Source organism: Athene noctua, chromosome 2 (assembly GCF_965140245.1).
Source record: "Athene noctua chromosome 2, bAthNoc1.hap1.1, whole genome shotgun sequence".
Taxonomy (NCBI): domain Eukaryota; kingdom Metazoa; phylum Chordata; class Aves; order Strigiformes; family Strigidae; genus Athene; species Athene noctua.
The window spans coordinates 117,774,949-117,788,746 of NC_134038.1; the positions used below are offsets into that span (position 1 = coordinate 117,774,949).

A 13,798-nucleotide genomic window follows, 5' to 3' on the forward strand; every position below is an offset into this window, starting at 1 on the left:
CCAAAAACCACACACACCCCTAAATACAGTTGTATTCCTCAGCATTTTGCTAGTCATTCTCTGTCTGAAGTCATACTTACACACAAAAAAAAAGCAAATTAAAACCCACGACATTCCATCTGAACATTAAAAAACTAAACCTTTTTTACTGTAAGGGCAGTCAAATGCTGGCACAGGTGCCCAGAGAGGCTGTAGAGACTCCATCCTTGGAGATATTCACAACCCAACTAGACATGGTCCTGGGCAACCTGCTCTGGCTGACCCTGCTTGTGAAGGGAGGTTGGACTAGATGATCTCAAGAGGTCCCTGACAACCTCAACCATTCTGCAATTCTTTGATAACACTGAGAAAAATACAAATTGCATATTGAAAGACAGCATATTAAAATGCTTTACTTCTGACTGTACAAAACCAAGGTTGGGAAATATTTGGTTAAAAAAAAACAAACAAAAACCCCACACAGATGTCTGAAAAGCAGCCCTCAGTTTCAGTGACTAGGTATTTCACCTCTCTGTAAGAACCAAGTCATTATTTTCTCATATTTCTGCAGATTGGAAAAAAAAATAGTAGGAGAGATGATTGGAAGTTGTCACTTTCAGTCCGTTTAAGTGGTTGTCTTCTGTTAACCGCACTCCTCCAGAGGCCAAAGAGGGGGAAGGAGCTATCTGTGCCCTTCTGTAATGGTCAAAATACAGAGAAGCTGGACAAGCAGCACGGTCATGAATTCCTCAGAAATGCCCCAAATTTCCCATCCCATACCAGCAAAAGCAGACATATCCCACACAAGACCCCTGCCATTTGCTAACTTCTCACAATCCACCTCTAACCCTTATCATGACAAAGGTCTCACCTTCTGAGCTTGCCAGGTAGGAACAGAAAATTAAGTCCTGCTCATCTTAACCCAAAGAAGTGTCACAACAAGGCCTTTCAGCAATAAGCTTTCTGTCAGGGTCTGTTTAAGCAAGAGAAATGCCGTGGCAGTTGAGCCTCAAGGTGCCGAGGGGGCGGGCACAGACTCCCAGCTGCCACATGCAAGGAGGGTGGTGGCACGACCTGCAGGCCCTGGGCAGCAGCAGCGCAGGAGCAGCCAGCCAGGCAGCAGCCCTGCCTGGCAGCAGAGGTGACAGGCCTGTCAGCTGGGGGCCTCTCAGCTTCACTGTTTTTCACAGAGTGGCACAGCTGCATCAACCTCACTTTTCTGGAAGGCCCAGGAGAGGGACATTGACTCCCAGACCAGCTCTCTAGGCCATCTGACCTAAAAGAGGGACTCCCAGATGTAAACTCAAGACTGTTATCCTGAGCCTTCAAACTGACATGCATTTCATTTTAGTGTTAATTGACCGAGATCCACCAGTACTTTATGAGGAAAGACCTGAGACCCATGCCTGGTATGGCTGAACCTTCACACACAGTACTCAAGCATTAAACATAGAGAAAAATAAAAAGTGTTTTCCCTGGGGACCCAGCAGAATCCCTCCTACAGCATTAGTGACAGCTTTGTCTCTAGATGAACATCAAAAATCCCAAGTGACAGAATTCACAGGTATTTTCTTTCAGAGACTATTGTACATTTTTACATGTAAAGCATCCTATGAAGTTGCAAAACAAAATTTGAACTGAACCATCAAAGAAAGAAGAAATAACAGGATTACATCAATGGAGCAAACCAAATAAAATTCTTGGTTTCATGCTCCATTCTAAAAGAAAAACCAAACAAACTGTTCCCAATGCGCAGGTATCAAAACCACAACAAATGACAGAGGTAACAAAACCAACAAATAAGCATACATAAATACCTTGCAGTCTACTTTGTGTCTGAAGACCTGACAAAAAGCAGCTGCATTCAGTCTTGAAAATATTCCTATAATGTAAATCAAGTATCTAACATACCAGATGCACAGCATCAAATCTTATCAAGTAACTTCTAACTTCTGATGAAGAAGAAATTCTGTAAGATGTTTTTTTAAATCAGTTCATTTATACTGGGGTTTTTGAAGATCCTTCTAAGGGGTCTATATAGCTTCCTGAAGCTATAAATCTTAGTTCTGGCAAGAACACTATTTCTCTCAAATACTGAACATTTCAGTGCACATTTTTAATGTTTGAGGATTATTGCTATGTCATCTTTGTTAACTAACAAAGAATAATTGAGGTACAACTACCATACGAAACATTTAAAGTGTATTTTCAGAACTCCAGACACTGTCATTGGATGCACAGGAATGAAACAAAACAAGCATACATTAAAAGTGTACTTGCAAGAAGACAAAACATATTCTGTACAAAGATTTGAACTACGGAAGAAGCATGGATATTTTTATTAATTTTTAATTTTTGTTGTACAATGCATCTTCAAGATACAGACATGTTTTAGCTACATTTGATTTTGCAGCCACCTCCACTCTTTAAGACCCTATTCCCATCTCCATAACATAATCATCTTGGATAAGTGGAAAAAAAAAAAAATTCTCCTGAAAGTGTTAGCTTTTAACAGTCCTGATGTTATACTAGCCCTTTGTTAAATACCACAGGCATAGTTTTCAGTATACCTTTGCTATATTTTTCCTATTTAATAACAAGACTTACAGAACATGAGAACTCCATACAAGTCAATAATTTAAAAATCTTAACAGTTCTGAATATCACTTTACTGATTCTTCTAATCTTTCCACATTTCAGCTTACCTCAGATCCTGGGGAAATCTGACTTTGGCCTGGCTGATTCTGAAGGAGACCAGTATCTCTCTCTGGCACAGAATCCACTGCACTGTCATCCTGTTGTGATACAACCATTTCCATGGTCATCTGTCTAAAAGTAAGTACATACACATCTAAATAATGCAGTACAGGAAGGTATATCAAGCACCTAGGGAGAAAAGAGTAGTTCCACACTATTTTATATTTGAAGCAGACAACTAATAGAAAATAAACAGATTTCTCTCAAAACTATCAGGTGAACTAAGTCCTTCCTTCCCATTTCCCCATATTAAAAATATTAATTCGTATAGCCAGGAGCTCTAAAACAAGTACTTTGAAAAACTGCAAGGAGGGGCAGTTCTGGAAATGGTTCTCAGGGGAGGGACAAGCACAGAGTCCTGGGGTCCTGTGCAGTGTTGACAGCGGGGCTGGGCGTGCAGCCCTCCAGAGTGACCCGCCAGCACTGCCCCACAGCAGGCCCCTCGTGCCTCACGTCTCCTACTGGACAAGGCTCGAGTTGACCACCAGATGTGTGCCGCTACAGCCCTCTTGAACTTCCTGAGATACTGACCCCCAGCTGGGATCTGCACTTGAAGTGTCTGTAAACTACTCGCAGGTCGAGACCCACAACGATTCTACTCGTTTTGCAGGTTTAAAAGTAGTGTAAATTTCATAGAAGAGTAAGCAACTCCCTGATCCTCAATTTAAACTATGAGTTTAAACTCCATAGAGAAAACTTCCAAATATATTTGCTATATAAAAATGCAACTACCCGACACCTTCTTTTCTGCATCTCTTGGCAGGCTTAGCCATAATGGAAGGTGCAGGTTTTAAAACAAGAGCGCAGCTCTCTTTGGCTCCCTTTCCTACCAAACCCTGCACTGAAGAAGCAACACTGAACAGGTCGTCACAAACACTGCCATGGTAACAGGACAGTTAAAACAGAGACAGGATAGGGTCAGGCAGAGGCAGGCAGGATGCCCTACGGGTACGCTCTCCTCTACACCTTACTTACACAAGGAATTGAGGCTGGAAAAGCAAGACGTGATGCAGTTGTGGGATTTAAGAGGCAGCAAATCTCACTTCTTGGGTTCAGTTACTGTAACTAGGGGATGGCAAGCCTGTCTGAACTCGAAGTTCAACTATTTTAACTGGTTGATAGTTAACTGCAGTTTCTTATCATGTCTTACACTTAGAGAGGAACAAGACGGGGAAGGAAGTCTGCTACATGTCTGACTCTGAGGCTTCTGAATTTAGTCCCACATGTTAAAAGTTAACTACATTAAATAAAATTAAATGTAAACCCAACTCCTTCTGCAGCACTACTTTATAGAATATTCCACAATATTTGAGAATAAATAGTTTCAAATAACCAAATCACCCTTTTTACCTAAAGGCATGAAAACATGAAAAGAAATCCAGTCAAATGACACAGAGAAGCATATTTCTATTTTCTATTCCTCCTAGGGTATTCTACTGACCAGACTTAACAGTAATACAGCTAGTGGTAGCCAAGCTGTACACATCTTAAGATTTAATGGGTTAACACTAGTAATTCTGCCAATAGAAGTTACATACAACATGCCAGTATCAATTCATATTAGATTCATAAGGAGACATTTTAAACCTAAAATCTTTCTACGTTCCAGTCTTATTACTGACCACTAATTACTGTTTTTTCTAGATATAACCTAATAAAGGATCTACTGAAATTCACCAAAAGTGAGCAAGTCCAAGGAGAATGTTTTCACCAAGCCTGCCACCATAACTTTCATCTTATTAAACTATTCGAGTTTTGTATATGCATTCATCATTATAATAATAATAATAATAAAGTAGGGGGAAAATGTTCCTCCTTAGTAAACTAGGACCATCCATAGAGTCTCAAACATGAAAACTCTGATTCATGTAAGAATGCCTCCATAAGTTTCAGACTAGCTCACACACCAAGGCAGATTAAATAACAGATAGGTACTGGCAACATATTAATTGCAATTTCTTCCTAAAGATGGGGAATATAGTCAGAATTAATTCACTTTATACAGGCCCTGAAGTATTTTCTTATCTAAAGCCATCTGTCACAGACAACCTACTGCTGGAAAAAAAAAAACCACAACTACTTTTATTCCCACTGAATGCATTCCATAGAAGTTTTACCTGGAAAAAGCCACTTTTCATATTGTGAAAAAATAGTTTACTTTCTAAAATTTAACTTAATTTCTCACTGATTGCAGAACAGAAATTGTTTATTTTTATGACTTTATCAGGATTTTTCTCCCCAAAAACTTTTCATCTGCTGTGCTCCAGGAACTGAGTTAGCAAATAGCTATGAAAAGAGCATCAGCACAACAGAAAATCTAACAAAGTTATTCCTAGTATTTTACAAAACATAGTAGAAAGGACCGTATTATTTATCTATGTTAAGTAAGAACAACAAGTATTATACATGCCAGTGAAATGACAAATACAATTAAGACTTGACATACATAAACTCAAGAATTTAAACAGATTTTTCCATCTATAATTGTGTATAATGGTGTATATGTGACAGCACAAATTATTTTCTATTATAAATCTTTAGCAGTGGAACAAAATTTGAAAATTTGTATACTGTTTTTAATTAGCTTTTTTTGACTGCCATAAAATGCAACTGTCACCCTAGAACACAGGAAAATACTCTAAATAAGCTAAACCCCACCTTTTTTGACAATCTGATAATTCTAGTATATTTGTAAACAGTGACTTGACTAAAAATGCTGTCCAAATATAAAGACCTAACTATAGCCTACAAGACTGAAACAAAAGTAACAAAGGGCATAAGTAATTTTAAAAGATACACTAGGTACCTTGGCATAAAACTTCAATGAGAAAGGTGACTAAAGACAAAATGTAGCACATTAGTGTCATCATTCAGACATGTTACAGACTATAAATCTTTGGTAGACACAACCATAGGGGATTACTAAATTTACAGGTGAAGGTCAGTTGCAGTCATTTGAGCCCACAGGGATAGAAATGTGATAGCTACACAGGGCCACATCACTTCACGTGGGCTTGAGCTAAGGAATTCGTGAACTTCACAGTCCAGTCCAGGCTATCACCATCTTTAGTATACTCTGAAGCTCTCAGATTCCTATAACCTTAGCTGCACAGGTTTTCTATGTCCTGTATTATATATCATTTTACCATGAATAAATCAAACTGGTTTTAACAAGCATACAAAAAAACCCACAGAATGAGATCCTAACTAAGATGTTTGGGGGGGTTTTGTGGTTTTTTGTGTTTTTTGTTTTTTGTGTTTTTTTTAAAACATCAGTAGTGTGGTCTGTAGTAAGAAAGTTATTAATCCAATCCAGAAACTACCAACATAAAGATTTCACATTTATTACACTAAAACAGTCTAAAGCAAAAGTCTAACATATTTATTGCTTTTGTTTCAAAGTAAGAAAGAAGAAAAATCTTTTGCCAAGCACTTAAAATCCTTTATAAAAGTGTATCAGTAGTAGTACACATCACACTTTGAAGTTTACATTACCTTCCTCCTATTTTAAAGGAAATCCAAGCAAACAGTTTTAAAGTATATGGTCTTAGGTCCTGTTTAAAATTGTATAACATTTTTCTTTATTGTATGATTAATTATATACAAGCTTTAGTCTTATATTCAGTATTAATACATTCACTTCTTACATTTTCCACCTTGTTGCTTTCTATCACTGAAGAGTACTTTTAAATACTAGTCTAAATTTTTAAATTAATAAACAAGTCATACCTCTCCCCTCCCATAAAAAAAAGAGGAAAAAATGGCTTTCTATAACATAGGCAAAGATACTGGTTCTTCCTACAAAACAGCAAAGAAATCTTCAGGATCTGGCAGAAGGTTTAACTGTTAACTAGCTAGTAGCATTTCAATATATATTAGTATGCGTTTACTATAATCACTAAGACTAACGTACAGTAGGTCAGTACCAGGTAAACACTGATTAAGATGTATACAGTGCACATCAACAGCTTCTTGAACTGATAGCAGCAGGATCCCTGATGGGACAATACCAACAGTAGCAGCTAACAGAAAACGTTGCCCCGGTGACCTAGAAAATTGGAAATTATTTACAGCTGAAAGTGTGAACCTTTTCTATTTTTGTCCATAGGTGAAAGGTGAAGGATCCCTATCAAGATGTGTGCTTGTGTAATAAAGAGCACAAATAATCCTTTCACTCCTCCCCAACACTGTTGTTTTACAATTACATCATTGACTATTAACATAAATATTTGTCTGTTGGTGAAATTAAACTGCATAGGCAAATCGGTACACTACTGTGCATAACTGGAAACCTGTGACTGTCTGATTAAATACCCAGAGACATTTTAAAGTCAACTTCTTTATTTCAACAATACTTTATACATCAGAGACTGTTTACAGAGATGACATTACAAAGGAAATTGAAAGGGGCTAAGAAATGTTTCAGCCCTTGCTTCAAATATCTTTACAGCTTTCATTCACAGGGAAGTTACTAAAGCAAGGATGTGAATTTGCAAACACCTATTTTATTTATTGATGACCGCACAGTGAGTGTGGAAACTCTCAGAATGCACTAGTTTCAGAAGGGCATTGTGTTTTCAAGCATGAAGTCTATAATCTGTTTTACTACCCTGCTTTGTGAAGCACACCAGCTGGCAAGGTGGTCACAGCAGTCAGATAAAATAAGTAACAGCGCAACAGACCAGAATCTGAAAGTACAATCCTTCTGTTAAGTTTTCAGTATCAGCACAATACTAAGTTTCTCGTGTCTCCTAAACTCTAATGTGTTTCCTCGCTTTCTTCCTCATCTTTTTCTTCTTAGAATATCTTAACAAAACCCTAAAAAAAAAAATATGTAAAAACCCAACCTGCCATTACTGTAAGCACAAGCATGCTACCCGTCACTATGCATCTGCGACCTCGATAAATCTGACAAGACAGTGCTGTCCGCTGTGAAGACACACGGTCCCCGTTTAAAGATGTCCAACCAGCCTCTCCATGTCTAAGGATCATTTAAGTGTCAATACCTGCGTAATCGTTTAACTGCACCAAGCAAGATGCTGACACGGCAGTAGTGGATGCAGACAAACCCCTCAAACTTTAAGCAAGACCTAGGGCTCGAGAAGGCCACTGTGATCCTCTCCCACCAGTTTTCCTGTCCCAGCTTGGAAAACCCTATGGGCAAGGGCATAACCAGGCCTACTTGCCTTCGGGGAAAAACCCACCTGGCACCCGCCCCCGGTCGCGCTCTCCCCTCCGCCAGGGCACCCCGCCGGCAGCCGAGGCCGCACCCCGGAGGCCCCAAGGACCTGCCGTCCCGGGGCCCTCTGATCGCAGCGGAGAGGCACGCTGCCCCGTCCCCTCCCTGGCCGGACAGCCTACAGCCCAGTCGAGCCGGTCTCCCTCCCGAGCCTCGCTCCGGAGGAAGGGTCGGAGCCGCAGCCTGCCAGGGCCCGGCGGGAACCCCGGCCACCGGGCGGTAACGGAGCGGAGCAAGCGCTCCGCACGCCCCCCTTCCCCGAGATGTACCGGGGTTGCCCGACAGGACCGTGTCGGGCGAGGGAGGCGGGCGGGCCCTGAGTGGGGCGCGCTCCCGGCCGCTGGCGGGGACGCGCCTCCGCTCCCTCCTGCGCGCTCCCGGCGGCAGAGCCCGAGCCGAGCGGAGCGGCACAGCGCCCCCCTGCCCTGCCCTGCCCTGCCCCCCGCCTGCCCTGCCGCCCCATCCCCTGGCCGCCGCGCTGCCAGGGCCGTCCACTGCCCTCTGCGCTGCCCCGCTCGGGGGTCGGGCTGCGCGCACACGTATCCCCGCCCCCTCCCGCACTCACCCGCCGCCCCGTACGTGCTGCCCCCGTCACAGGGGGTGGGGGGGGATTGGGCCGGGCGGGGCCGCACGTCGGTCTCACGTCAGCGCTGATGCAGCCGCGCCGCCGCGGGGGCGCTGAGGAAATGGCGTCTGCGGCGACTCCCTTCCCCAGCGGCCGCGGAAGGAGGAGGAGCCGGGGTTTAGGCGGCTCCGCCGATTGGCTACAGGGCGCCCAGCGGCTGGCGCGCTGGCCAATCGCCACCACGCTAACCAACGGCCGCCGCGGGGCTGCAAGGCAGCGCCTCTCATTGGCGGGGACAGCCGTCTGCTGGGGGAGAGGGGCGGGCCCCGCCGCCGCTTTCGGGGGCCCCGCCGCCGCTTTCGGAGGAAGGTGGCGGCCGGGCGGGCGCCGCTTGCAGGCCGTGTGGAGCCGGACAGCAGCTGGGGTGGCGGCCTGCTCGGGCTGGGCGTCCTCAGCCGTGGTGGGGACCGTGGCCCCGGTACCCGGACAGGGTTTGCACTCGAGGTGTGCGATAGCAGGGGCGCGGTGCTGGGCGCTCTCCGTGCCGGCCGGCCAGCCGCCGCCGATAAGGGCGGGTCGCTGGGCCGCGCTGTCCCTCGGCGGAGCGGCCTCCCCGCAGAACGCAGCCGAGGCGAGGCTGGCGCTTTCCCCGAGCTGTCCCCGGTGAAGGGGGCGCCGCACGAACCGGTGATCGTCCCCTTGGCGGTGCCGCAGTAGTGAGGTACAAGGAAGCTTGTAGAGGGACCGGCAAGCAGCCGGCCGTTGGTACGGCCGCAATGCCGCCCCGCGGACTGAAGTGCCCACAGCTCCGTTTTAAATTCTTCTGTTTGCTGAAAGCACGTCCCTCACACCAGTTGTTCCTAATACAGCGTATTTTTGAAGTATGACATCGTATTTTGTATTCAGCTAAATAAATCAGAAATTGCCAAGAGATAACCAACCGGCACTACATGTGAGTTTCTCTGCTCGCTGCCACAGGACACGTTCAAATGTCATGAGTCATGTTTGGTTTGTACTGTATGAGCATTTCTTGTTCCAGGAAGTATAAGGCCCATATTCTCAGTTCTAATAATATTAAAATGCCATAAATGCTTGGGTCCCAAATTCTGTTACTAGTGGTGTTTTAACATCATATGTCTTACTGGTGTTAAGTATTTTACAAAGTAAATAGTGTCAAAAGTGATTATACTACAGCATATTTTGAATTGCATATCTATACATCACTTGTTCTCAAGTTACATATTTAGCGATTTTTTATTTTTATTTTTTTCTGAGAAGTTATTCAGTAGTGTGCTAAATGAGAATGAAAAAACAGAGTTAATTTCACATGACTCATTGTGATTGAAGAATTGGAGGATGTGTGTGTCAGGATTGGTAATATGTCTGTACAGGTCAAATACTCAGTCTTATTCATGGAATGAGGAGAACCTAGGTACTGATTTCCTGTGTTTAAAAAAAGCCAAATAACTTTGACTGTGTGAAAGATTAATTAGATTTATTTGCAAAGGTCTTTGCCTTTTAAACATTTAAATTTGTTATTTTGCCTCACAAGTTATTTAACACAACTATCAAAACCACAATCTAGTGCAAACAATACAGTTTTTCAAATGTTCTTATTGCTTGTGCAAGTTTTCATCCTACATTTCCTTTGTTGAAATACTGAACAACATCCCCTTCCTGTTTTGAGTTCTGTTTCCCTCCTTTTGTTTGTTGCATATATTTTATGTGTCTGTTCAGGGTTTTAAACAGGAGTTTCTCTTCCCACAATTAATAACCTTCTGGTTTGACAGCTAATCCCTTAGGTACAATATTGTTATGCCCATTCATCAAAAGATGTGCTTTACTAGAAAACCTCTGGTCAACTAAAAATATTCCATAGAATAATAAGGTAGTCAAATGAGCAGGCAAATGTAAAACTTCTGAGAGTAACTCCACTGAAGCCTTTGGAAGAAATTCTGGTTTTGCTTAGTATACTCAAAAAGACAAAAGTAGCTGTTGTGATATTGGTGGCACCTCAAAAATATTTTTGAAGGTAGAAGTCTGATTACAAACAGAAAGAAATTTCAAATGAGTGTGTTAAGTAGCAGAAACCACTGGAGTTATATATAAACAAACTGAGAATTTCCATGGAACTTTTACAGTGTGGATTTAGAAAAGCAGTTACTTTCTATTAGTTTTCAAGTAAGTAATAAGCAGCTTTGATATGTTTAACCAAGCATTTATTACTATTTATGCCTCTTTGATGATTTAATGAAGTGTATCAGAGGAGTGAGTGCGCTGCCCAAGGCGTTTAGTCCTTGGTGATATAAAGACAACTAACCAACTTCAGCTCTTGGTATGGCTTACTGAAGCTGGTGGGCTGGAAGAAAAGGGCAATGAAGAGGAAGTGTTGTGTTCTTACTGTGACAGTTTTGGGGTACTGTATGTGTTAGCCGAGGCCAAAACAACCTTTGCCACAGAAGTGCATCACTGTGACTAAAATAGTTCTAATTAAATTGGCATCAATCCCTGATATGAACCAATTTAGTTTCAAATGCGAAGACCAAAAGCAATCCATAAGAAGTTTGCACAGGTCAGGATTCTTTATGATTGTTATAATACATGATGGTTCTGAATATAAATTTGAAATTCAGGCACTTTGCTGCCATCAGAATGACTACCTGGGTCATCTTTTCTCTCTGACCTGAAATGTCCAAACTCATACTATGTCCTGCAGATTCAAGGAAATATCAATGATTCAGTAGCAGTTACTTTTAAATTGTTTTTTGGCTTTGGAGGGCAAAGTCAGAGTTCTATAAAGAGAAGTTGAAAGTGTAACTGAAAGAGCAGTGTCAATTTAAGCAGCCCCAGTTGCCTCTGGCATCTCGTGTGTTGTCGTCGTAGTCCTGTCCCGTCCCTCCCCATCCCCCCAGTTATGTTGATACAACTGCTTGGGCAACCCAGAATCCTGTGTGGGGAAGTAATTCGAGTTAGATACAATATATAAAGAAAGTTTCTTTCAACTTGGATCAATTCTTAACTCTGGATCAGATCAGCAGAGAGGAGTACTACATCAGCCGAGGGAGGGGTTAGTACATGGGCAGGGAGTTGGAGCAACTTCAGCTGGCACTGACACCAAAAGAAAGATGATGCTCTTTGCAGAGAACAGAAATACTTCACCAATACATATTACGTCAATATGAATGCCATCTCTGTAATCTTCAGACAACTGATTTTACATATTGGGTCTTCACACCTATCTTTTAAATAGACTTTTTAAGGAATAGGGTTAAAAGAACTTTGTGCATTTCAGTTACAATCTTATGAAACACTATGTAGTTTTCTTGTAAAAAAGTGCATGTATTGTCATAGCATAAGTAAAGACAGAAAAAGGGATATGCTACTTATATTGCTTGTAAATTTAATTTAAAATAAAATTCAGACATTTGATGATAATATATAGGTTAGACTGACAGAAAAATAGATTGGCATCCTATTTGAAATATTACTGATATTTAATAATTCTTCCTTGATTATGCATTATAAAAATGATCCCAGTATTGCCATCTTAACTGATATTTAAATGTCTGTTCCGTGATCTTTTTTCATCCTAGAACCATTTGGTGTGTTACATATATCTCTTTTCAGCCCATTCCACACCTACACATCCTAAACATTTAGGAATTATGAAATATAATTTTTAGGTTAAAGAAAAACCTTTATTCATATTATGTCTGAAATGCCCTAAATGTTATTTATGTAAAAAAAAAGATAACTTATAGGTCGTTTATTATGCCAGAAATAATTCCCATTGAATGCTTAGCTAAAAGGTGTCCAGTAAATGTAGTCTCACGTAACACTTAATGAGACTTTTCTAACAGCATTCTGTTCTTCTTCACTTATATAATCTGATATTTAACATCTACATCTTTGTCTCCTTAAAAATGGGATGTTTATAATTATTGTCATAGGTCATAAATTATTTCCTTGTTAGGTATATGAATCTAGAAGAGACTGAATTACCATAAAATAATTGCACCACAGATCTCTTTGCGGACCACTCAAGTTTTAGCTGGTCATTAAATAACCCTACCTCTACTCTTTCATTGCCTCTAAAGGAGTAGAAGGACAAGTGCAGAACTTGTACAGTAGTCACAGGAAAGTGCAGTCAACACAGAGCCGCTGTTTTCACAACTTATTTTGTAAGTGTGATGAAAGTCTGATGTAACGAATACTTTCATGTTGTAACAGAATCCTGATCCGTCTGAAACAGAGATTAGGCAAGAAGTACACTGTAACGAGTATACAATATAAAATAATGTAGTGTATATAAAATATAAGACTAATAATTTATTTTATGTATCCTTTTTTATAAACTGCTAGCAATGCAAGGAAAATATGCATTTCCCTTGGCTTACAAATAGAAACAGAAATGGCACACCCTTAAAAAGGCAAATATTGAATGATAATGTAAAATGTAAAAGCTTTGTAAATTGTTGTTTTCCAAAATGTATATAGATTTAAAAAAAAAAAAAAGTTATACATCTGTAGGATTATGTTTTTAATTATGTTTGCTTTCTTAAACTACGTTAAGATGGAAGTAAGACTGAGTGACTGTATGAGTATTTTCCGCTACTGCCTATCACTGAAACCTCTGAAAATTGATACTGCCTAAATTAGTGCTGTGTTAAGGTACCACCTTGACTTTGGTGGGTTGCAGAAGCCAGAAATGCAGGAAGCAATAGGCTTGAGGAGCCCCAGGTATAGCTTAGTGAGAAGTCTGGCCTAGCAGCTGTGAGGCTCTCAGTACCTCAGCTAGCTCAACACTGCCTTGTGTCATGTCATGTAAGTAACAGGATTTCTTTATTTGGAAGGCTTGGAGGTTATTACTCTTGAAGAGAGTATCAGTTACTAATGTAGTTCCATTTTAAAAAATGCCTTTACTTTTGATTTTCTTGGGTTTGTAATGATTTGATTTTGGATAATAACCTGTAGTAATGCTACAATATTTTACACCCCAAAGCACAGATATACAGTCTGAAATAAGACATTTCAACATGGTTTGTTTGTCGTTTGTTTTGGTGGGTTTTTCTAAACTTTTCTAGGATTTGTAATCAGAAATCTAATTTTATAAATACTAAACAGGAATCACAAATGATATGGTACTATCTGGTATGTCCTGTATTTTGAAAGGAGGGGCACTTACTGTTGCACCAAAACATGCCAAAGTAAACCAGCATACTCTACCAGCTAAACTGTGGTCACATTATTAATCACTG

General features: G+C 41.1%; 1 protein-coding gene across 10 annotated transcripts in view; it reads right to left on the bottom strand.

Moving 5' to 3' along the window:
• Positions 1 to 8,709, bottom strand: part of CREM (cAMP responsive element modulator) — a 32,716-nt gene extending 24,007 nt beyond the window's left edge. For 2 of the 10 annotated variants that reach the window (XM_074899982.1, XM_074899977.1), the window contains exons 1-2: positions 8,541 to 8,700; positions 2,685 to 2,804 (exon numbers count right to left, since the gene is read on the bottom strand). In XM_074899982.1, the coding sequence (XP_074756083.1) occupies positions 2,685 to 2,804 (120 nt within the window). In that variant the 5' untranslated portion in view covers positions 8,541 to 8,700. Of the gene's footprint in view, positions 1 to 2,684; positions 2,809 to 8,540 lie in introns of those variants that run through there. The other 8 variants (XM_074899980.1, XM_074899976.1, XM_074899981.1 and 5 more) reach the window with 8 other exon arrangements.
• Between the last annotated feature and the right edge of the window lie 5,089 nt (positions 8,710 to 13,798).